Below are 24,301 nucleotides of genomic sequence, written 5' to 3'. Positions count from 1 at the left end.
AGAACTTTAAAAATTATAAATAATTATTTTTATTTGAATAATTATAAATATATAATTAATTATAAATTTAAGAAGTTTAAAAATTATTATGATGATTTTTTATTTGAATATTTTATAAGAAAATTTTCTAACAAATTCTCATTCAAATAAGTCTCATGCACATATTGTTGAAAGTTGAAACAAAAAATTATTAGTTGTTTAGTCTCACATCACTTAGGAGTTTTATGTTGTGTTGTTTATATACCTTTCCTTGTACCCATGGGTTAAGAGCTTATATGATATTATGATATCATGTGAGCAAGATTATTTATATTTAATTTAATATATGATACAATTAAATTTTGGGAATTATATTGTTAAATAAAATATATTATATTTAAATTAATTTTATATTTAATTAAACATTTTATATTAAATTAAAATATTTAAATATATTATTAGTTGAACCAGCCAATTCTTAAGAAACGGGATCGGTTCAACGATCGGCCGGTTGAACCGACGGTTGAAACCGGTTTTGACCGGTTCGTTGCTAGATCGGTTCTTCAGGAGGACCGAACCGGCCATAAGACCGGTTCACGGTTGAACCGGTCGAACCGGTCGAACCGGCCGGTCCGGTCCGATTTTAAAAACAATGGTTCTAACATATGATGTCCAATAATAAGTTTTTAATAATAAGACAAAATCTAATGAAATAAAAATAAGATGGTTGGGAGCTAACTATGATGCTTTTATATTTTAGATCGATTGCTCTTAAATAGATATAATTTGACTCCAAACTTATGCACAATAATAACCTATTTGATTGTATCTAGTGAGCCTATTGTGGGACCCTCACATATGAAGCATGCAATAGTAATAGGGGAATCTAATATTATTATTAATCATAAGAAGACCATTATTTAAGACATAAATAAGATTTACTGTTCTGAAAATTTTATTTGGTCACAATAATTTGTATTGGATTCCTCTAATAGGGTCAAAATATATTTATTCCTCCCATCAATAAAGGCTTTATAGGTGTATGAAAATGGGCACTTGTATTACCACTGGTTTGTTACATCAATAAAAAAAATTATATTTTTTGAATGGATTAAAAGATAAATTTAATTACTAAATAAATTAAATAAAAATTACCAAAAAAATTTGTTTTACTTGAAATTAAATTATTTTAAAATAAAATTTCACTAGATTTAATTAAATACACTATATTCTCAATTTAATTAATTGTATTGCTTAGTTAAATTTATTAATTTGAATTTTTTATTTTTTAATTACATTTTCATAAAAAAAATTAATAAGCTAAATAAATAAAAATTATAATTTCTTATAATTAAACATTATTTTACAAAATTCTTACAAAAAATTTTATTATTGTAATTTTCCATTTAGATATTTTTAAATATAAAAAATGGAAAATATATTTAGAAAAATTTATTTACAAATATTAGTTAAAGAAATATGTTAGGAAACACAAAATAGTATTATGTTTTCTAAGAAAATGTAAAAATAATTTGTGTTTTATATGAAATTGCAAATTAATTTTACATATTTGCTCCTTTTTAAATTATGTTATATTAAGCTATTCTGTGGAATTTTACTTAAACCACACTCCTTAAAAACTTTTGCCTCTTATATCAAAGAAAAGAATCTCAGGATCATTCTTGTTAATTTGGGTTATTGTTTGGTTTATTGCAAGTCTTTATTTTTTATGAAGTAATTTGCATAATTAGTTGATCGCATGACTAGTTGACTGCAATTTTTTAAGGAAAAAAATATCCATAGATTGTAATTGTTTTCCATTGGTTTTGGCGGAAGTAAATGTTTATCTCATGAATAATAATATGGATTCCTTAATTCTTTCACTTTAGAGTGATCCTATGATGGGCCAACATGTTTCAGCCCATTATCCTTATACCTATTTATGATGCTTATATTTGTGTCTATATAATTTATGATGTATGATATGCCAGGATTTCGTGTTCCTAATACACATTAGTATGAGATGCTCAAAAGCATGCGAGTCACGTACAAAGCTTCACAGTTCATAAACTCTTAATTATAACAATTATCTTTAAACCCCAATAATTTTTACATTGATGACAATTCAATAGTTCTCTACAAGAAACGACGACGTAGAAATTCGGAAGAACTAAAAATCTTGCAACTAATTGAAAATGAACTCCTAGAAATGCTGATTGTGTTGAAGAATTTTAACGCATATAACAATTTAATAGTTTTCCACTAGAAACAATTTGTAGAAATTCGGAGCTACTAAAAAAATCATGCAACTAATTAAAAATGCACTTCTAGAAACCTAGATTGCATCAAACTTAAATAAAATTTATCTGATTCACATTGATATTTGATAACAAGTTTTAGAGGCAAGAAATAAAGTTGATCGAAAGAGCCATCAAATAAAGCCTCACAGGTATGAGGAGATAATCTCTCATGATCTTTTTGAAGCCTCCCACTTGATCAAAGAGGAGGCTTTCGCAAGTTGACTGAATAGCACAGCCAACTAGAACTTTATTAGGAATAACTCATTGTATTTTTACATGCCAAAGACCCACATATACAAAAAATTCCTCTTTGATGTCATTATACTACCAAAAATAGAAAATCCAAATTTTCAGCCTCCAGGGATTGAAATTGAAGGCCAACAACTAGCACCTTTCCTGCTGGCCGCATCTTTGATCCCAACCATATCTGGCATTTCTGCAATTTTTTATTGCTTCAAAAGGAAACACCTTGAAAAGTCTATTGACCCACAAAAGCTGCTTAAATGCCACAGTCAAAGTTTCCATAACAGAAGACACCTATTAGAGAATTTCAGGTGCTATAATAGAAGAAGGTGCTTGAGAAGTTTAATTGCAAGATTATTATATTAGTTCTTTCCACCTATAAAGCAGAAGCCACTAGCGCCAAACAAATTCATCCTTAAAATAAAGTCTCCAGGAGCAAAAAAAAAGCCCAGGAAAAGCTACTGCTGTTAGATATCATAGAGAAATCAGCAGTAAACCCTACATAGCAAAGAACTGCAGTGCAATATACCTCATTGTCGAGCATTAAGTTTACTTGTGTGACATATTGATGGGGCTTCAATTAATCCCCTACATTATTGATTATCATGGCATTTATGAGTTCATAATTACAATTTTGTCCTTCAGTGGTTCCACTTAATGTTATTGAAAAGGAGAACGAGTAGGGTTATAGTTCATGATTCATCAGGATGGTAAAAATACGTTTAAATTTTTCTCCATTTTATTTCTGGGTACTTTCATGTTAGTATTTACGATATTTTTTTTTCAGCATTTTTTTTAATTATTTATGTTATACATTTTTCTAATATAGAAGTCTCATTCTTATTCCGCATAGTTATTTCTTTCAAACAGTTTTTTATTTTTCTATTTCCTTAAAACATTTTATTTTTGCTTTCTTACTGGTTAACCAATTGTATTATATTCTTTGCTATCTCTAGGTGTGAGGAGTTGCTATGATGAGGGTAAACGTGTGGCAGAGACTCTTATGTTTGATTATCATAGGCAGCATGGCCTAGGTAAACATTATATTTACAAACTATAATTGCTTTGGTTGTTTTCATTTTTCACAAACTATATATTTTCTTCCTTTTAATTTGATGTAGTATAATATCATACACTTGAACTTATTATGATATTATTATTATTTTTTTAATAGAAATTCGAATTGCAAGAATATTCAACACATATGGACCACGTATGAACATTGATGATGGTCGTGTTGTTAGTAATTTTATAGCTCAAGCAATCCGGTATTACCTAATTTCTAGCTTCTATGCTCTCTTCATTTGTTCATTAAATCCTTTTTTGTTAGTACTATGATGTAGCAAATTATAAAATGAATTTGATGTCATTTAGGGGAGAACCTTTAACAGTTCAAGCTCCTGGGACACAAACTAGGAGCTTCTGCTATGTATCTGACATGGTATCTGCCATTGTTATTATATCTTATTTCCAGTGTGGTTCACATGTCTACTTCATTTTAATTTATTTGGTGATACTAATTTCAAGGTTGATGGTCTCATACGTTTGATGGAGGGAGACAATACAGGCCCCATAAATATCGGAAACCCAGGTAGTTGTGCTGAGCATAATTTATCTTCATCAATTCCCATCAAATTTAAGAAGTTGATGCTTGTTATCTAACTACGGCTATCAAATTGGAAGTTACTTGATGTTTGTTTAAATTTTGATCTCTTGAAATCAAATTGGTTTATTCACGCCACTATTGAAATTAACAGATTTAATTCAAAATGTATGTATATAAAATCATAAGTAAATTTATATGGCTAGAAAATAATAAAATGGTAAAATTATCTGGAAACAAGATATTTTAACTAAAATATTTCTAAAAATCAATGTTTTTCTTTTTGTTTATTGCTATATTAATAATTTTGTTGCCTTTTTTTGTGGAAAAATATGTTTTTGTTTACTACTTTAGAGGATTTAATGAGAATCATGTTGGCCTTTTTTTTCTTTTTCTTTTTTTTTTTGTAAATTTTGGTTCGGGTTTATATTTAGCAGTTGTTAGATTGGATTTAGTTTTGTTAGGATTGCTTCTAGTACTTTGTTCAATATAGCATCTACGTTTAAGAAAGTACATATCATGGTGGGAGCACCTAACACCCGATGCGTACCTTTTTGCATTTATGTCCATATTAGATTTTAGCTAAAAATTTGGACCTGTACTTTTAACAATGTAATATCATATTTTCAATGCCTAATTCAATAATTAAGCTCTAATTGGCCTGAAAGCAAGGCTGGCTTCACGTGATTTCAAGTTAACCCTAAACCATTACATTTGAATTAAAGACAAACTTGCTCAATTTGTTGTTGTTTCTAAACCTAGCTGTGATTTAATTTCTGCACTGGTTATCCTGGTCTCATTTCAAATGGAGTAAGAGTAACTAATTGTTTACCTTTTGTAGGTGAATTCACGATGATGGAACTTGCTGAAACAGTTAAGGAGGTAACTTTTTTTCTTCGGATCAATCTCCTTTCTTTGGTTTGCATAAAGCTTCATCTCCTGATGCCTTGTTTGATGCACCTGAAAAAAAAAAAACTATTCTTACAATTTGACAGTTGAGTTGGCTTCTTTCTCTTGATCCCTAGTTGACAATCTGGCATTCATAACCATTCTTATCTTTCCAGCCTTGTAATGACGTACAATGGTACTCAAATCTCAAGCTGATTTGGCACCCGCTCAAGATGAACACAAAATCATTTGATCTGTTCTTGGGCCGATTCAAGCCTAATTATAGCTTAGCTTGAATCGCTCTCAATTCTAGTCATGTTTCATTAACTTTGATTCAAGCTTGATTCAACACAAAAATTGATCTAATCACAATTGATTATTTCCTAAGATAAATTTATAATCCACATATACTCATAAATATATAGATTCATATTTATGAGTGAATTCTCTCTCTCTCTCTCTCTCTATATATATATATATACACACACACATTAATTCAAATCTAATTTTTTTTTGTGTAAAAATATGTTTATATCTATTCAAAGTTTCAAACGTACATACATATACATAATGATATGATCTTAAGCCACTAATTTTTATTCAGATTCAACTCAAGTGAAGTTCAGTCTAAGTGAGAATTAGCACTCATGTCATAATCGGCTTGTTGAATTCAACCTAAGTTGTTCTCAACCAAAATTCAGTTCAATTTATGATATGTCTTTGGTCTTCTAACCAATTTCATAGACCTAATTGTTGAAGAAACTCCTGCACGAGTTAGACAATAAGAAGATAACAGAGGATATTGTTTTACTGTAGCATTTTATGTATATCACCCAACAGCCTTTACATGAGTCTTGTATATGTAAATGTAATATGTGAGAAATGTCTGCAGGCCGTTGGTGGCAGTATAAGATGGCAGAGAATATGGAGTGTGTAGTGGCGGCTGGAGTAGGTGGTCCTTGCTGGTTGAGTTGTTGCTTGCCCGTTCTGAAGCCGATGAAATCTCGCTGGAGGCAGTATTTTTGTCAAAAATGTCTATCAGTTGATCTATTAAGTTGATGTGATAAATGGCTACTGGCTTGTTTTTTATATGCTCGCTTATGAAATGATAGTCAATTTCGATGTGTTTGGTTTGAGCATGGAAGACGGGGTTGTTGGCGAGTGCCATTGCCGAGGTGTTGTCGCAATGGATTGGTGTTGGTGTGATTCGTTCTTCTTAAAATTTAGCCAATAGTTGGCGAAGCCGGATAACGTCTGAGTTAGCGGAGGATAGAGCACAATATTCTGATTTGGTGACTTTGGCTTACTTTTTAACTTGCCATGATACTAGATTGCTGCCAAGAAAAGATTAGAAACCAGTGACTGATTTGCGATCAGAGCGGTCAGCCGTCCAATCCGCATCCACAAATGTTTGAAGCTAGAGATCGTTGTGAGTGAAGGGAGGATTGAAATGCTAAGTGCCTTGAATATATATGAGGAGACGTTTGAGGGACTAGTAGTGTTGGTTGGTGGGGTTATACATGTTTTGACAAATGTGATTTGTTGCAAACACAATGTCGAGTTTGGTGATTGTGAGATACTGGAGTGATCCGGCAAGCTTTCGATATAAACTTGGATTGGTGAACGGTTGATCAACAAGTTGACATTTTGATGGTTTAAGGATTAATGGGGTAGGCGCTGGTTTGCTAGAAAAGAAGCTTGAGGTATCTAGTAGTTGCGAGCATAGTGGGACTGATGCAGGAAAATACTTTTGCATTGTGTTGAACTTGGATGCCGAGAAACGTGAAAATCGAGCCAAGCTGTCTGAGGGAGAAGGTTGATTGTAATTTAAGGAGTTGTTGAATGATGTTGTGATTGTTATTGGTGAGCAGCAAATCCTCTACATAGATGAGTAGATACAACCGGATGTCGTCATGCATATAGAGAAGTAGGGAGGGGTTAGACTTATTGAACTTAAAATCAAACTCAACGAGGGAGGAAGTGAATTTGTTGAACCATTGTCTTAGAACTTGTTTGAGTCTGTATAAAGATTTGTGTAGCTTGAAAACATGGTGGGGAAATTGGGTGTCGGTTAAGTCTTGTGGTTGTTTCGTGTAGACCTCATCAGGTAGATCACCATGTAAGAAAGCGTTGGAAATGTCAAATTGTAGAATGGACTATTTGCGATGATGAGTACAACGCGGATCGTGGGCATCTTGACAACGAGGCTAAAGGTCTCATTGTAATTGATGCATACTCTTGAGTGAAACCTTGAACTACTAAGAGAGCTTTGTAGTTCTCAATTTGACCGTCGGGTCGTAGATTAGTTTTGTATGTCCAATAGGTGGCGGGGCTTATATTTAGCTAGTCCATTTTGCTTTGTAGTGTATGGGCAACTTAATTAGTGAGTGATTCCTTTAGCGAGAGGGAATTTTTGAAAGTTATGACTAGTGAATTCGCCACTGCCATCTGAGCGAAGAGTTTTTATTTGGTTGTTAAAATGTATTGTGAATCATTTGAGTGAATTGTATAAATTTTGAAAGAGTTTGATCCTTAGAATGCATTAGATAAAGCCAATAGAAACGAGAATATGTATCAATGAAGGTGACATAATATCTGTAGCCATTAAGTGAAGGAACAGGGGAGGGGCCCCAAATATCTGAGTGAATTAGAGTAAAAGGAGTTGTAATATTGGTTGTATTCAAATTGAAAGATAACTTATGGTTTTTGGCCATATTACATGACTTGCATAGAAGAGAACTAAGAGATATACATATAGTGGGATAAGTTTAGTTAGAAGTTACATGACACAATAATGAGGATGACCGACACATACGTCCCACAACGAGGTAGAAACGGGCTTGGAGTGAAGCACAGTGGTTGGGATGTTGTTGGTGGTGGAGATCGAGTAGAGACCATCACGGGTTTGACCACGAAAAGGGATTTGATTGTCCACTAGATCTTGAATTGTGAATCCATGAACATCAAAGGAAATTGAACAATTATTGTCAGAAGTTAGTTTGTGAATGGATAGTAAGTTGTGAGTTAGAGAAGGGGCATGTATAAGATTGTGAAGGAGAAGCTTATGAGATGTGTTGAAGCAAAGTATTGAAGGTTACAATGATGCCAACAGGTAAGGGCAGTGTGGCCTATTTTTTCACATATCTATTAGGTTGTGCTTTTGTTATGGCTGATAGGTGGAGGAAGGGTGATGTTTAATGGTGGACGAGAGGATCCTCGACCACGGTTGGAGGAGTTTAGCTTGCCTAGGAAGGGTCTTGTGCGGCCATAGTAGAGAGCAAGATGGTTCTGTGAAGGAGTAATTTCCTTCTTTGACTCATTTTTATGTTTATTTCCTCGGTGCATAGGAGTGAGTACAAAACATCAAGGTTAATGGGTTGCAGAGAGGTGTGAATAGAGGTTTTGAAGGAATTGTAGGTGGATGGCAATCCATTCAGGATATACAAGATGATGTCCTCGGAATTAATATGCGAGTCAACGGCTGCAATGTCGATCAAGGTTTTGATTTGAGCAAGGCATTGGCTCATTGTATTATCCCTCGTTTGTATGTTGTGAAGTTCATTCTTCAACTGGATCACCTGTGGTTTAATGGTAGGTTTAAGATAGTTCACCAGTGTAAGCCAGATGTCGTGAGCAGTGGAGAGATGGAGAATGTAAGGCAGAACCGAGGGAGAGATCGTGAAGAGTAGGGTCGAGACATTGTTTTGATCAATGAGGTGCCATAGGCGATGGTTGGGGTGAGTGGAAGGTACGTCGGGACAAGCCTGATGTGTGATAAGATATCCTTTGAACCCATTGACCGCAAAAAGTTTGTATATATGCAAGCTCCAAACGACATAGTTTTAGTTTTTGAGCTGTAGGTTAACTATGAGCTTAAGATTGAACATTAGAAACTTTAGAGGAATTGGGACGATGAATTCCGCCATCGAGGCAGACAATGAGGAAGCTGGAGGAATAGCTGAGGAGTCTTGATCGACCATTTAGGGAAGACGGGCGGTGAAGCGCACTTCTCTGATACCATGAAGAAACTCCTTCACGAGTTAGACAAGAAGAAGATAACATAGGATATTGTTTTACTTTAGCATTTTATGTCTATCACCCAATAGCCTTTACATGAGTCTTGTATATATAACTGTAACATGTGAGAAGGAGAAGAAATGTCTGCAAGCCGTTGGTGGCAGTCTGAGATGGCAGAGAATATGGAGCGCGTAGTGGCGGCTAGAGTAGGTGATCCTCGTTGGTTGAGTTGATGCTTGTGATTTTAATTCCATGCGTACTAACAATTGTTGCATCCAAATTTGTGCATGGGCAATACTAGAACCTTACTTGCAATATTTGCAAGGTTCACATAGCAAGAATGGGGGGGGAGAAGAACATATATTAAAATACATTAGGCGCGTGCCCAAAAGTATGAAAATATATGTGGACAATCATTAATGAAGTTGCTAGCTTGATGGTTGATATTGCTGGCTTGCTAGGTGAAGCCACTTACTCAACAATGCAAGTAGGTGGCTGTTGGACCGGAACCAGCCCAAGAAGGGCCGGCTGAACCAGTCCTAGGGCTAGTTTACTCTAGATGGCCAAGCCAGCTGTTGGCCCCCTTGTGGGCCCCCATTGCTTGAAGAGGAAGAGGGGAATTTAGACATGATTCGATAAAGGGGGAGCGACGGATCTTGTTGGGCCCATTGCTTGAAGAGGAAGGGCTATTTTAGGCATGATTTGATTTAGGGACGGGCTATTTAGTAATTGAGATCATATTTGTATGTTTTAATATATGAGATTGTTTAGGGTTAAAGTTATATGGATATTTGTTTAATTTTAGAGAGTTCCTAGGATTTTCTTGGGCTCTAGCCGCCGGCTAGAGATTGAGAGAGACGGATCCTCCTCTCCAATTGAGGATCCATTATATCTTGTTAGTTTTCTTTCATCTTTTATTAATAAAAAAGTTTATTTCTGGTTATTTCTTCCTATTCTTCTCTAATCTATTTTTGCGAGGGCTGAAACTCAAATTTAGCAAGGAAAATTCTTGTCTACAAGTGTTTCCTATCAAATTGGTATTAAAGGAGTGTCCTAGGTAGTTTTGGGATTGTTTGGGTTAATTCCTGCAATAATTTTTCTCCTTGGAATGACTATTTTTCAGGTGGAAATCCGGATTTTTGAGTCCAATAAATATCCGATGACCTATGGCTGGAAGAAAGGTGAAAGTATTGGAAGGGGAGATCAGACAAATGAAATATGAAATTTTAGATCTCCAAACTCAAGTTTCAGTTTTAAAATGTGAAATCTCAGTCGTCCATGAGAAGATACTTGAAATTTTCCATCATAGAGGAGATGTTGAAGAAATTGCTTGAGAATCAAACCAAAACATCGTCGTCAGAGGGGAGGAAACCATCGGCAGCTATGGAAGTGGGGAAAATTCTAAGCCAATTAGATGAAGGGAAGATCAGGAGGTGGAGATTTTTGAGGAGGGCCTATTCCTAGGGAGGAGTCGGGTAGAGGGTATGTGGAGAGGCATGAGGGGGTTGAACATGAGTGGAGGGGTGTTTAATTTCAAAGGAGAGGGGCTGAATTTGAAAGTCGAGTGCTTAATTATGATCGAATATGTGTCAAATTTGAAAGGAGAGGGGTTGAATATGAAGGGAGAAGGTGAGCTTTTGATGAAAGGTTTGGGTGCAAGCAAAGAAGGGATGGTTGGCATAATATGGAGGAACCGCTTCCTTGGGGAATGAGAAAATTTGGAGGTAACAGGGGTGACAGAGGAGAGATGAGGGTGAGTAAATTGAAAATGCCTATTTTTAAGGGAGATGATGCATATGCGTGGATCTACAGGGTGGAGAGATACTTTACCATCAAGAGGTTGACAAAGGAGGAGAGACTGACGACAGCTGGGATGTGCTTGGAGGAAAGAGTTGGTACCAGTGGAGGGATATGAGGCAACCCATATGGACTTGGATGTAGTTTAAGGACTGCTTGTTGGAACATTTTTGAACCAACCGAGGAGGGGACTTCTATGAACAGTTCTTCGCCCTGACGCAAGAGGGGACGATGGTGGAATACCGTGAGCATTTTGAGCACCTAGCTTGCAGGCTGGACCGACTCTTGGAGACTGTACTGGAGGGGAACTTAATGTAAGAGCTCAAACCAAAGATTCTAGCGGCAATTAGAGTGATGAAGTTTCATGATTTGGGATAAGGTATAGAGCTAGCTTAGTTGGTGGAGTATCAGAGGCACTTGAAGAGAGGGACAAGAGGTAGCAATTTCGGAGGCTCATGCAAGATGACCACCACCTTTTTGGCACCGAAGGAGCTGACACAGGGTACTCTTTAAGAGACCCCAAAGGAGAAGACTATAGGTGGAAGACCTGGAGACAACTTCAAGAAGCTCATAGAAACGGAGTTACAGGAGAAGAGGGTGAATGGGCTCAGTTTCAGATGTGACGAGAGGTATACACCGGGGCTGTGCAGTAATTGAGATCATATTTGTATGCTTTAAATAGGTGAGATTATTTAGGATTAGGATTATATAGATATTTGTTGAGTTTTAGAGAGTTCCTAGGATTTGTTTGAGTTCTAGCCGCTGGCTGGAGATTAGGAGAGACGGATCCTCCTCTTCAATTGAGAATCCATTGTATCTTGTTCATTTTCTTTCATATTTTATCAATAAAAAGGTTTATTTCTGCTTATTTATTTCAACTTCTTCTCTAATATATTTTTGCAAGGGCTGAAATTCAAATTCAGCATGGAAAATTCTTGTGCCTACAAGCATTTTCTATCAATGGCTTGTTCAAATAAGTGGTGGTGAGTAGCTTCTGAGTTTGAGCCAGTAGGTTAGTCATCAGAAGTTCAAGTTGATCTATATGAGTTTATTGTAACTCTTACAAATCCATAGCTAACCTGATGAGTTCATGATAAAGTTTGGCGAGTTTGTCTTTGCCTTTCTTACTTGATCCAGTTACCTCAAATCGAGCTGATCTCTCTAATCGAATCTTGAAATATTTTCTTGTTCAATAGCTTTTATATCAAACTCTCTAGTACCAGCAACACATCTGAGATCTTGACTAATTTTAATCTGTTTGATTGCAGTTGATCAACCCAGATGTTCCTTTGAGGATAGTGGAGAACACTCCTGATGATCCAAGACAAAGGAAACCTGACATCACAAAAGCCAAGAATTTACTTGGTTGGGAACCTAAGGTCGTTCTAAGAGATGGTTTGCCCCTTATGGAAGAAGACTTCAGGCAGAGACTAAATGTGCCCAACAAGTAGGTTTAAAGATTGATGAGCTACTGAAACTAAATTTGGGGGATTTTCATACTGTGGAACTCTACTCTGATGAATTTTTATATCTAATATTTAAGTTTTATATTTAGTTTTATAACATTAAAATTTTTAAATCTCATCAAAGATATCATTAAAATTAATATTTTTAAAATGAGAGATTTTTTCATGCATAAATTTTTTTGATGTGATTGTTACATCAAAATGTTGTATTAATAAATATGAAAATTTAAATTTTAGATATATAAATTCATTAGATCTTCATGATAATGTATGGAAATCCCCCAAATAAATATAGTTTTTTTTTTTTTGTAATAAAGATTTTGAGTCTACCTATTTTAGTTGAATAAAGATTGTGGTTCTTGCTATTTTTAATACTATGAATGGTAAGTTTACTTCTTATTTATCAATTACATGCGTTTTCTGTTTGCATTTATTGTTTGCACATATTTCTGTTTATTGAGTTATTTTTTTTTTTTTTTTTTTTTTTAATATTTTCTTGTTCAATAGCTTTTATATCAAACTCTCTAGTACCAGCAACACATCTGAGATCTTGACTAATTTTAATCTGTTTGATTGCAGTTGATCAACCCAGATGTTCCTTTGAGGATAGTGGAGAACACTCCTGATGATCCAAGACAAAGGAAACCTGACATCACAAAAGCCAAGAATTTACTTGGTTGGGAACCTAAGGTCGTTCTAAGAGATGGTTTGCCCCTTATGGAAGAAGACTTCAGGCAGAGACTAAATGTGCCCAACAAGTAGGTTTAAAGATTGATGAGCTACTGAAACTAAATTTGGGGGATTTTCATACTGTGGAACTCTACTCTGATGAATTTTTATATCTAATATTTAAGTTTTATATTTAGTTTTATAACATTAAAATTTTTAAATCTCATCAAAGATATCATTAAAATTAATATTTTTAAAATGAGAGATTTTTTCATGCATAAATTTTTTTGATGTGATTGTTACATCAAAATGTTGTATTAATAAATATGAAAATTTAAATTTTAGATATATAAATTCATTAGATCTTCATGATAATGTATGGAAATCCCCCAAATAAATATAGTTTTTTTTTTGGTAATAAAGATTTTGAGTCTACCTATTTTAGTTGAATAAAGATTGTGGTTCTTGCTATTTTTAATACTATGAATGGTATGTTTACTTCTTATTTATCAATTACAATAGCATGTGTTTTTTGTTTGCACATATTTCTGTTTATTGAGTTATTTTTGTTTTTTATTTTTTCTTTCTTCGAGAGGGACGGTCATTTTGGTCAATTCAGATAAATTCATAAACACGTTATATATGCAAACTTCGAACTCAAGACCAACCAACTGATCAAGATGAGTTATGTTTTGATGATTGTTGTATTGGAAGGCTATGTTCAATTATTACTTTTTTTTAATGCTTCTCATAGCTTGTTTAGGTTTCGTTTGGGATGGCTTTCTTACTGCTTCTAAAAGCAGCTTTTTAGTGCAAATTTTTTGAATTTTTGCATTAAAAATTTGTTTTTAGAAGCAATAAGAAAGCCGTCTCAAATGAAGAGAGAAGTGATTTTTCTGCTCATTTAATGCACTCAGTAGGGCCTCATTAGATGAAATTTTGATCGGCTCAAATTCTGGTTATGATGAGTTTTAGATTAATTAAATGTATTTAAAATGAGTGTAATATAATTTTTTGTTAATAAGTCATATTTAACACTCATTTTAATTTAAATCTAATTATATAAAATAAATTTGGGAAGATATCTTTATCCCCATAATTATTTATTTTGGCTTGGTCATATTGTTATTTCTGTATTTGTTGTTGCTGATTTATTATCGAATTAAATATGGTGGTGATGGTACGTTAATGATGTTCAGTTATTTTGAAACACAAGCAAAGATGGTGAAGTGAACTACTAAAATTAGAGCAGCATTGGTGCACAGAACTTTCCCTATTCATCAGCTGGTGCTAATTTAAAAGATCTTTTAACAGCCAGTTATTGGTAGGTAGGGCTTCAATCGAATCGAGCCGAGTCAAGTAGAAGTTTGTTCGTATTTGGGTTTGTTTATTAATAGTTTGTTTAAGTTCGGTTCGAGCTCGATTCAAGCTTTTTCATTTTCCTTCAAGTTTGGTTCATTTAAATTGACAGATGTTCAAGTTTGATTCATGTTCAATTCATATTTGATTCATTTCGTGCTTATAGAGCTTTAAACGATCGGCTCTTTTAAATTAATTAATGAGCCTTATAGAGCTATTAACCAACATGTCTTATCAAATTATTAACGAAAGAACTTTATTGGGATGCTCATTAGCTTAATAAATGAGTCTTATGAAGATTACTAAAAAACAATTATAAGCTTTCTCAAGCTCATAAATGAGCAAGCTTATTAAGCATTCTCTATCTCATAAATGAGTAGTTTATGATTTTCACTGTTGCGGATTGGAATATTCACGGTAGTAGGGAGATAAAGAGATGAATGTCTTAGATTTGAATGAAGATCCATCACACATATAAATAAAGAGAGAAGTGTACAATCGTCATAAGAGACATCAAGATTTTTAAGTGAAAAACCCTCAAAAGATAAAAAATAATAGGGCTTGGCCCATTTAAAATGATTTCACTAGTATTTGTAGTTGATTATAAATGGTTCCCTTATGCAGGGGAATGAATTGGCTCAATGTATCATATAGTGCACATTGCATTGTTGGGGTTGGAAGAATTCAATGATAAGGTTGCCATTCTAAGAGAACGTTGGCCTGTTCATTTGACTAGTAAGGTTGTATTTGGGCAATAGAGATTAGATGGACTGTAGTCGGCGGGCGATAGAGGTCGGCAGGAGATAGTGATCAGGTGACCGTAGTTTGCGGGCGATAGAGGTTGAAGGGACCTTAGTTTTAGCGGGCGACGGATGTCGAAGGGACCGAAGTTAGCCCGTGATGGTGGTCGAAAGAACCATAGTAGCGGATGATGGAGGTCGCAGGGACCGTAGTCTACAAGCGATGGTGGTTGGAGGGACTGTAGTTTGAGGGAGATAGTGGTTAGAAGGATCGAAGTCGGTGGATGATGGGCATCCGATGGATTGTAGTTGGCAGTTGGCAGTTGGCGGCCGAGCGGTGATTTGATGATGGTTGGGTGAAAATCTGGTTATGGTTCATGGCTGAGTGATAGTTTGGCAACGGTCGACGGCTGGGTGGTGGTCCGAAGTTTTAGGAAGAAGTATGGTGGCGGTCAACGGGTGGAAGTCCGACGGCGATTAGAGGACATGAGGTAGTCTGGCATCGGTCGACGGCCAGGAGGTGGTCCGGCGATGGTCGGGTAAATGTCCAGCGGCAGTTGACGACCTGGTGGTAGTCCAGCATCAATCGGTGGAGGGGCAGTGTTCTGTTGATGGTAGGGTGGAAGCCTGGTGGTGGTCAGCGACCGAGTGCAAGTCCAGTAGCAGGCGAAGCCCGGGTGGAAGTTCGACGTCGATCGGAGGCAATGTAATGGTCCAACAATGGCTGGCGAAAGTATGCTAGAGGTGATGTTGAAGCTCTTGAAGCCTCAAAACTCTCTTCAATCTCCAAACAAAAGGTCCCCCATCATATAGAGAGTGGGAGGCCTATTTATAGATTTTTTATAGTGGCAAGCCCTATAAATATGAAGAAGATCTACAACAAATTTGGAGTGCTACATCAGAAGGCCCAATATGATCCCCTTGATCATAGAGATTTACCAAGCATTTATGAGCATAAATGATGTCAGAATTAAGCGATCTTAGGTTCGTTGGATTTGTCTCGTCTAGCCGCTAGATTCGATTATAAGCATGTTATATTGGAATATCATTTGGTAATCCAATAGGCTATGAACCTTCTAAATAAGCTTCAGACCTTCAATTTGGACTCAATTGTGCTCAAATTGAATCGATTTGGGTGTCGTTGGGTTCACACTTCGAGACATTCCGTTTGACTATAGCTTGCTGAAATTGGAGTTCATACCGTCTCAATTTTAATTTTGAAAGTTTTTTACTTGTATATGCCTCGAGATTCGTGCTGGATCAAATCAATTTTTGGTGATGTGTAAATGATTCTTTTAATGAACGAGCTTTATTAATAAACATTTAAATTAAATAGTATATATATATATATTGTCAGTGAACAAACTCAATCTATTGATCAATGAAAGAATATATGAAATCATATGATATATTTTATTGGTCTAAAAACTCAATATATATAATTAAAGAGCTACTGATCATTAAAAAAAAATTAATACCATCATATCTCAAATCTCATTAAAATTATAAAGTTTAGAAATTGATACATATTTACTCAGGCATAAATTTATAATTATATAATATCATAAAATAAAAAAAATTAATTAAATTAGTAAATTACACATGATAACATAATATTAATTAATAGATATTTATGTTCTGCATTGATACAGCTTTGCGTCCAGATACACGCATCCCCCCCTAAAGCAGTTGGCCATTTAACTTTTGTCTTCATCGATTGCGTTACGCATCATAACTTCCCCCACGCTATTCTTCTCTTTGATTTTATTTTCTCCAAATTTGGCTACTAAATTAATAAAGATACCCACCTTGTCTTGAGAGATTCCTCCGATACTGTTTGGTACCGAGCATATCGAGCGGTACTGATACTCAGTATCATATTCGATATCGAGTGTGATATACTTTTGAGGTGATGTGATACTTTTTATTGGTCTCTAGACGACGTACGAACTCTGCATGTAATAATTTGTCTCTAGTCTTAGGGTCGTTGGTGTGAGAGCACGATTGAGAACCCGTCATTCTGGGTTCGTATTCCCTCTACTACGGCCTGGTCTCTTCAATGGGACAAAACAAGTGTGCGTCGATACCGATAAGTGGCCTTACTAGATTCCGTCGATAAATTAATTACGCCGAAAAATGCTTCCTCTAAAATGACCGCGGTTAGATATCTCGTTCAAAAAAAAAAAAAGAGAAGGTTGGATTGACACATATTAATAATATTTTAAGAAAAAAAAAATAGCAATAATCATAAAATAAATCTAAATATTTGGAATCCATCTTAAGCAGCTTACGCAATTTTTTTTTTCTTTTATTATTCGCGTAAAGCACAAACCGGTCTGTCAATAGATACGCATCCGCGAAAGATTCCAGCCCCGAGCTTTGCTCAAAATATCCTCCAATCACTCTCATTCTCTGTCCTTCCCTCACAGCTCCGAAGATGCCGGCCCATTCCGACATAGAATCCCCTCTCCTCCGCTATCCTGCTCCGCCGGAGCCGCCGCCGCCAATCCCAAAATTCTGGCGGCGAGTCTTGATCTTCTTCGTCGCTGCAACTCTACTCTGTAGGCAATTAACCTCTTCCTCCTCTTAATCAATTACTCTCTCCCTTACTCAATTCCTCCTTTGCTTTGCCAGGTTTAGGGCAAACCCTGATCAACGTCTTTGATTCGGGCCACGGAGATCGGGGAATAAAGCTGCAAAGCAGCAGCGGATCGGAGATTGTGGAATCTGAGATCGGTGTCGTGGCGGCGGACGACTGGCAGTGCTCGAAGATTGGGGTAGAGGCTCTAAAAGCCGGTGGGCATGCGGTGGATGCTGCGGTTGCGACGGCGCTGTGCCTTGGATTTGTGCATCCGATGTCTAGTGGAATTGGCGGCGGGGGATTCATGGTTGTTTGGCCGGCTGGGTCTTCGACGGCGGATTCCTTTGATTCTCGTGAAACAGCTCCGATTGCGGCATCTATGGTAAATCTTCATGCATATCAACATCTTTGATCCTCTCTCTCTCTCTCGTCGATTTGCTCACTGGGAGAACAGAGATATATTAGGCTAGATAATCATCACAATAATTAAATCATCATTCATACTATTCTTATTATTTATTATAAATAGTTACGGCTATAAAAAAAAAGCTCCTCATTAATGAATAACAAAAAAGTTTAAAGTACTTGTTCAAAGTTAGTAGTTATAAAAATATCAAAATATTATAAATAGGCGAATGATATATAATTTTAAATTAGGAAAAAGAATATAATATTAAAAAAATTTAAGAAGAAGTACTAGTTTCATAATATTATAATATATTATCATACCAAGTTTATGAGAAATATTATAATATTTTACAATACGGAAAGTCTCCCTTAGATGTAATTTTTTATGACAATTGATTTCCGTTCTAAAATCAATAAAAAATGCTAAACAACAAATATATAATTTCTTGAGAATTCTTTGTTGACGGGCGATGATATTAGTCGAACAATCGAGTTATTTAACTGGTAGCTTGGGCAAATATGCGAGATCCAATCCTCGGCAAATTAGGTTTGGATAAGCACCAAATTAATCCTCATATGGCAAATTGTTAAACAAGTTTAGGCATGCATGATGATTTGCTCTATTGACTTACACAAATACATATATTTAAAGATAATTCTCCTTAACTTCATCGATTTTACTTATGAGTTGATTCAAATATGAAACTTTTTTTTAATAAAGATTTTCAAAGTTTAACGAATTGCCCTTTTTTAAAGCCAAAAATATAATTTTTATTTCATTTTTTCCAAAATTAAGATATTTAAAAAACCAGTTGATCAATGCGGAGCTTTGGATGAGTTGATGAGCATTTGGATTATTCTTACATTTATTTTGGCCAGTCAATTTCACGGGCTCTAATTTGCAACAAAAAAATGCTTCATGCCAGCACTGTTGGCAGGACGTGAATGATGAAAATTTAACACAGGATGTTGTCTTATTCAGCTTTACAGATCCATTTTCTATTGAAACAGAACATGTATGAGAAGATTCCTTCATCAAAGAGCAAAGGTGCACTCTCGATGGGGATTCCAGGAGAGCTTGCCGGCCTCCATGCAGCTTGGTTGAAGTATGGAAAGCTCCCATGGAAGCTTCTCTTTCAACCAACCATAAAACTCGCAAGGTATGGCTTCCCTCTGCCTCTTTATCTTGCCCAGATCATCAAAAAGTCCGAGAAAGACATCTTGGCCGACCCGGGGCTGCGACAAGTATTTGCTCCCAATGGCAAACTATTGCAGATAAATGACCCCTATTTGAACCCCAAACTCGCTGACACTTTGGAGATAGTTTCCATCGAGGGTCCACAAGCATTCTACAATGGCACCATTGGAGAGAAGTTCATCGATGACTTGAGGAATGCTGGAGGGATTGCAGCCATGGAGGATCTTAGGAGTTATACAGTTGAAGTCAAGGAGGCTGTGGCCGCAGATGTTATGGGTTACCGAGTCCTTGGCATGCCTCCTCCATCAAGTGGAACTGTTGGATTGTCACTGGTGAGTTTTTCTGTTATAACCTGTTTGTGTTTCCTATAATCCTTGTTGTGCTCACAAAGTTGAATAAGAGGCTTACTGTGTGTTAATTAGGTCCTAAACATTTTAGGTGGCTACAAGTCTTTGGATGAAGTAAGAGGTCTGCTTGGTCTCCACCGCCTCGTAGAAGCATTCAAACACATGTTTGCCATCCGTATGAACCTTGGGGATCCTGATTTTGTCAATGTCACTGACCATGTTTCCGCCATGCTTTCTCCTTCATTTGCAGAAAAAATCAGGCAGAAAATACTTGATAACACTACTTTTGATCCAAGTTACTATCTTCCAAAGTGAGTTCTGTCACACTCTTTTCTGTCATGCCATATAATATGCTGAAGGGATCTCATCAGAATAACCTGCTTCGCAGATGGAGTCAGCTAAGAGACCATGGAACAAGCCATTTCTGTGTTGTTGATGCTGAGCGAAATGCAGTTTCCATGACAAGCACAGTTAATGCCTACTTCGGGGCAAAAGTACTTTCACCATCAACTGGTATTGTTGTCAATAATGAAATGGATGATTTCTCCATACCCACTGATGTTTCCCCAGATCATCTCCCACCAGCTCCTGCTAACTTCATCCAGCCAAGAAAGAAACCTCTGTCTTCCATGACCCCTCTCATTATCCTTAAGGTACAAGCAGTATTCATCCCTGCATTTCTTTAAGCTTCAAGTTCCTCTCACAGCATATATGTGATATGCTTTAATGTTAAGATAATTATACTATATTTAATGGAGCTTAAGGTAATATTAGTTACTTAACGGTTAAATAATAATTGTTAAGAATCATTCTTTTTAATTATAAATTCTAACATCATGAAAGAGTAAACAAATGACATTAAGTCAAAATACAGCAAATAGTTCCCTCCGCTTATCTGAGCTTACAACAACTAATCTTTACCTGACAAATGTCTTAATCCCTCTTAAAAAGTTAGCTTGGTTTAGTTTATTTGGCTTAGTTAACTTGAACCCCAACCAAGTCAGCCCTAAAAGTGTTGCATATATTTAACATCAATCAATTCTATTAATTCTCTCCTCAAAATTTCTGCAAATCATGTGTAATTAACCTCATTTTTCAGGTGTTTCATTTATCTACATGCAGTTTACCTCTAATCAAATAGATTCGTATAAAATATCCAATAAATATTCATCCTTGATAATATAAACAATTGTATTAGACATTGATCACCACACACATTACGGCTTCGTTTGGGATGACTTTCTTTCTGCTTCTTAAATCAGCTTTGTACTACAAAAATTATAATTTTCAAGCAATAAAAAAGTCGTCCCAAACGAAACCTAAATCAACAAATTTTCAAGCCAATGTCACATTTCATATATAAAACGAGCTAAAATATGATAAGGCTGTTGATTAGCATATCTTTTCACGAAACACTATTTTAATTATTTGAAGGCTAATATAGTTTTATTTTCCCTACAAATATGCAGGACAAGCAGCTCGCAGGAGTGGTTGGTGCAAGTGGAGGAATGTATATTATTCCTGCAGTTGTTCAAGTGTTCCTCAACCATTTTGTGCTTGGTTTTGATCCTCTGGAAGCTGTTCGACGACCAAGAGTATACCATAAGGTCTGTATACCAGCTTAAGACTTCATTTGGGATGACTTTTTTATTGCTTCCTAAAGCAGCTTTTTAGTATAAAAATTTTAATTTTTGTACTAGGAAGCTGTTTTAGGAAGCAGAAAAAAAGCCGTCCCAAAATGAAGCCTAAATATATTTAGGTAACTGAATGTAGATTATCTTCGAAGTATAAATAGGCCCTGAATTCATCTAAACATACAGCTCATCCCAAACGTTGTGCTGTTCGAGAACTGGACGGCCATTGATGATGAGCAAATTCAAGTCTCTCCGGAAGCACAGGCATACTTGAAGCAAAGAGGCCACCATCTTTCCAGCATCTCTGGCGGTTCCGTTACCCAGTTTGTTGTTCATAATCTTCAAAATCCGGTTCCAAATGTGGATAAAATGAAAGATGGAATCTTCTATGGAAAGCTTACTGCTGTCAGTGATCCAAGAAAAGATGGGCGGCCTGCAGGGATTTAGGTTTCGTTTGGGACGATTTTTTTATTTCTTCTTAAAGCAACTTTTCAGTACAAAAATTAAAACTTTTGCATTAAAAAGTTACTTTAAGAAGCATTAAAAAAACCGTCCCATACAAAATCTTAAGTTGTTCTTTGACCATACTATGGAGCTCCTGCATTCACTCGCATTGAAGAAGGTACGCTTTTATACATTTAAGTTGTTGTATTATTTGTCATCCCAGAATCAGAGTCATTGTAACATATTTGTGTTAATATCAGATGTAAATTTTATATTGATGAACAATAAGATATCACCAAGGCATGCACATTCTACTTGTTAAGTTGTCAAATGTGAATAAATTGGTTGGAAATAAAGCATTGGATTCTCAAAACAATATGACTTTTGTCTTGTGCTGTGAGATTTTCTTTTATGTTGTTTTGTGCTTTGTTGTTGAGCGAAGTAAATAATTGTTCTGTGAAATACTCATGCTTAAGGCAAGTCGAAGGAGAAATGGTTACACCATATTTTGTAAGCGAAATAGATACAACTTTTGAGCTGACTAGCGCATCAAAATGCCAATCCTAAGGCAATTACAAATACAAAGAATCATAATTTTCAAAGTTGTCTGAACTTGTGATGCCAAATAGTAATATCACCACTATTCAATTCAGAGAATTGGAGAGAGAAAATGACTTTTTTTTACTGTACAAAAACTATCTATATTTATAGATCTATACAATATATCTTAATAGGAAAATAAATAATTATAGAATAATACATATTTGAACTAATCTAATCCTTCTTAAGTCAGCCACCAAAATATGGGAGGAGATTAGCGTGCATAATTGCACTAATCTAATCTATCCTAAATCAACCACCCAAATATGAAAGGATATTGATGTGATCCAGGTGAGACTCTCAGGATACCCATGCTGGCCATGGGATCAAGAGGGAAGGGATGGCTAGGATAGTTGGAATGGTATTTGACACTCCCCCTCAAGCCAAAAAATACAAATATGTCATTCCTAGCTCGATTATCCATTCCAGAAAGGTAGATTTATCAAGTTCCTTGATAAAAATGTATGCAAGCTGATCTTTCAATTAGACGTGGTAAATATATAAGCCCATTGTCCAATTTCTCCTTTATGAAATGTTTGTCCACTTTTATGTGCTTGGTCATATCATGCTTAACTAGATTATGAGCTATGCTGATTGATAATTTATTGTCACAATGTAGCTTCATGGGTCCTTCCCACTTGATCCTTAGATCTTCTAGAATCATTTTGATCCATAAGAGCTCACATATACCTAAGGTCATAGCTCTAAACTTTGCCCTCACTAGACCTTGCAATCACATTCTATTTCTTGCTCCTCCATGTAGTTAGGTTTCCTCTAAGGAATGTGTAGTATCCTGAGGTAGGTTGTTTATATATTAGTGATCCTACTTAATCTGTATCAGTATAAGCTTCTGGGGTTATTCCACATTCTCTTTTGAAGAGAATCCCCTTTTCATGATTTTCCTTAAGGTAGTGCAGTATTCAGTCTACTACTTGCAAGTGAGTTTTCTTTGGATTTCGCATGAACTGGATGGCCATGCTTATAACAAAGGTGTGACACCCCATAATATAATTTAGAAGAATTATTCTTTTATCTTTTAATATATAATAATCAGAGCTACCTAATTTTTTTAATATAAATACCAACGAAAATAAACTATCTATCAAAATATCAATATATACATTTGTTTCATTTTCTCAAAAATCATGTACACTACTAAAGATCTCTATAATTATATCACAACTATTATATTCGGAGTACAAAAGAATAACTAAAATAACAAGAATATGAACATGAATGATACTAATCAATCTTGCACTCCTATTATCTTGTCATGGCCTGAAATCATTTAACCTTAATAATGAGCTCAAGAGCCCAACAAGTAATCATATATTACAACTGACCTCAAAACACGACAAATGAGCAATATATATGTCAGCAGTCAAATCATAGGAATAGCAGTCATATGATCATTTATCGATACATAAATAGTAAAACACACATGTAGTGACAATAATGTCTGTAGCCAGTAAAATACTACAGTACGAAAGCCAATAAAGTAGTATGATGTAAAAATCAATAAATCAATATGGATGTTAAATCAATAAAGTAGTTTTCATATTGATACTATCTATCAATAAAGAAATCATATAAAACAGTAAAACCAAATCATTGGAAAAGACTGCAAGAATCATATCAATACTGTAAAACTCTATAATGATATATAGATGCTATCCAGTTATTCTGTATCAATATCAAATCAGTATCTTAATTATATGCTCAGTATATCACATTCTAGTATCATTATAGTGTTGTTAGTAAAATCAATGACAATAACAATAAAGAAATGCAATTATAATAAATTCATATGATAATAATAAATAAGTACAACAATTATAAGGTTGTATAATAATAATGAATCAGTAACAAAATAAAACAACAGAAATGAACACACGATTTAATGTGAAAAAATATAAAATCGGAAAAAAAAATCACGAAGCCAAACCATACAAAGAAATTTAGTATGAAATTTAAGAGAGATTGTACAAATCTCTCTCTCTCTCTCTCTCTCTCTCTCTCTCTCTCTCT

At 35.2% G+C, this 24,301-nt stretch overlaps 2 protein-coding genes across 3 annotated transcripts in view; both read left to right on the top strand.

Moving 5' to 3' along the window:
• LOC110099963 (UDP-glucuronic acid decarboxylase 6) overlaps positions 1-12,375 on the top strand; it is a 21,293-nt gene extending 8,918 nt beyond the window's left edge. For both annotated transcript variants that reach the window (XM_020827307.2, XM_020827306.2), the window contains exons 8-13: positions 3,479-3,556; positions 3,697-3,790; positions 3,897-3,963; positions 4,050-4,113; positions 4,967-5,007; positions 12,096-12,375. In XM_020827307.2, coding sequence (XP_020682966.1) covers positions 3,479-3,556; positions 3,697-3,790; positions 3,897-3,963; positions 4,050-4,113; positions 4,967-5,007; positions 12,096-12,278 — 527 coding nt within the window. In that variant the 3' untranslated portion in view covers positions 12,279-12,375. The remainder of the gene's footprint in view (positions 1-3,478; positions 3,557-3,696; positions 3,791-3,896; positions 3,964-4,049; positions 4,114-4,966; positions 5,008-12,095) is intronic.
• A 5,004-nt stretch (positions 12,376-17,379) lies between these two features.
• Positions 17,380-22,049, top strand: LOC110099957 (glutathione hydrolase 3). The gene is made up of 7 exons (XM_020827299.2): positions 17,380-17,622; positions 17,696-18,024; positions 19,062-19,580; positions 19,671-19,906; positions 19,984-20,248; positions 21,065-21,202; positions 21,416-22,049. Exons 1-7 carry the CDS (start codon positions 17,499-17,501, stop codon positions 21,674-21,676), a joined length of 1,872 nt encoding a protein of 623 aa, XP_020682958.1. The 5' UTR covers positions 17,380-17,498; the 3' UTR covers positions 21,677-22,049.
• Positions 22,050-24,301: the final 2,252 nt, after the last annotated feature.

This window comes from Dendrobium catenatum, unplaced genomic scaffold (genome assembly GCF_001605985.2).
Source record: "Dendrobium catenatum unplaced genomic scaffold, ASM160598v2 fragScaff_scaffold_334, whole genome shotgun sequence".
NCBI lineage: Eukaryota > Viridiplantae > Streptophyta > Magnoliopsida > Asparagales > Orchidaceae > Dendrobium > Dendrobium catenatum.
Note: the sequence above shows the minus strand (reverse complement) of the source record. Positions and strands in the feature narration are given on the sequence as shown.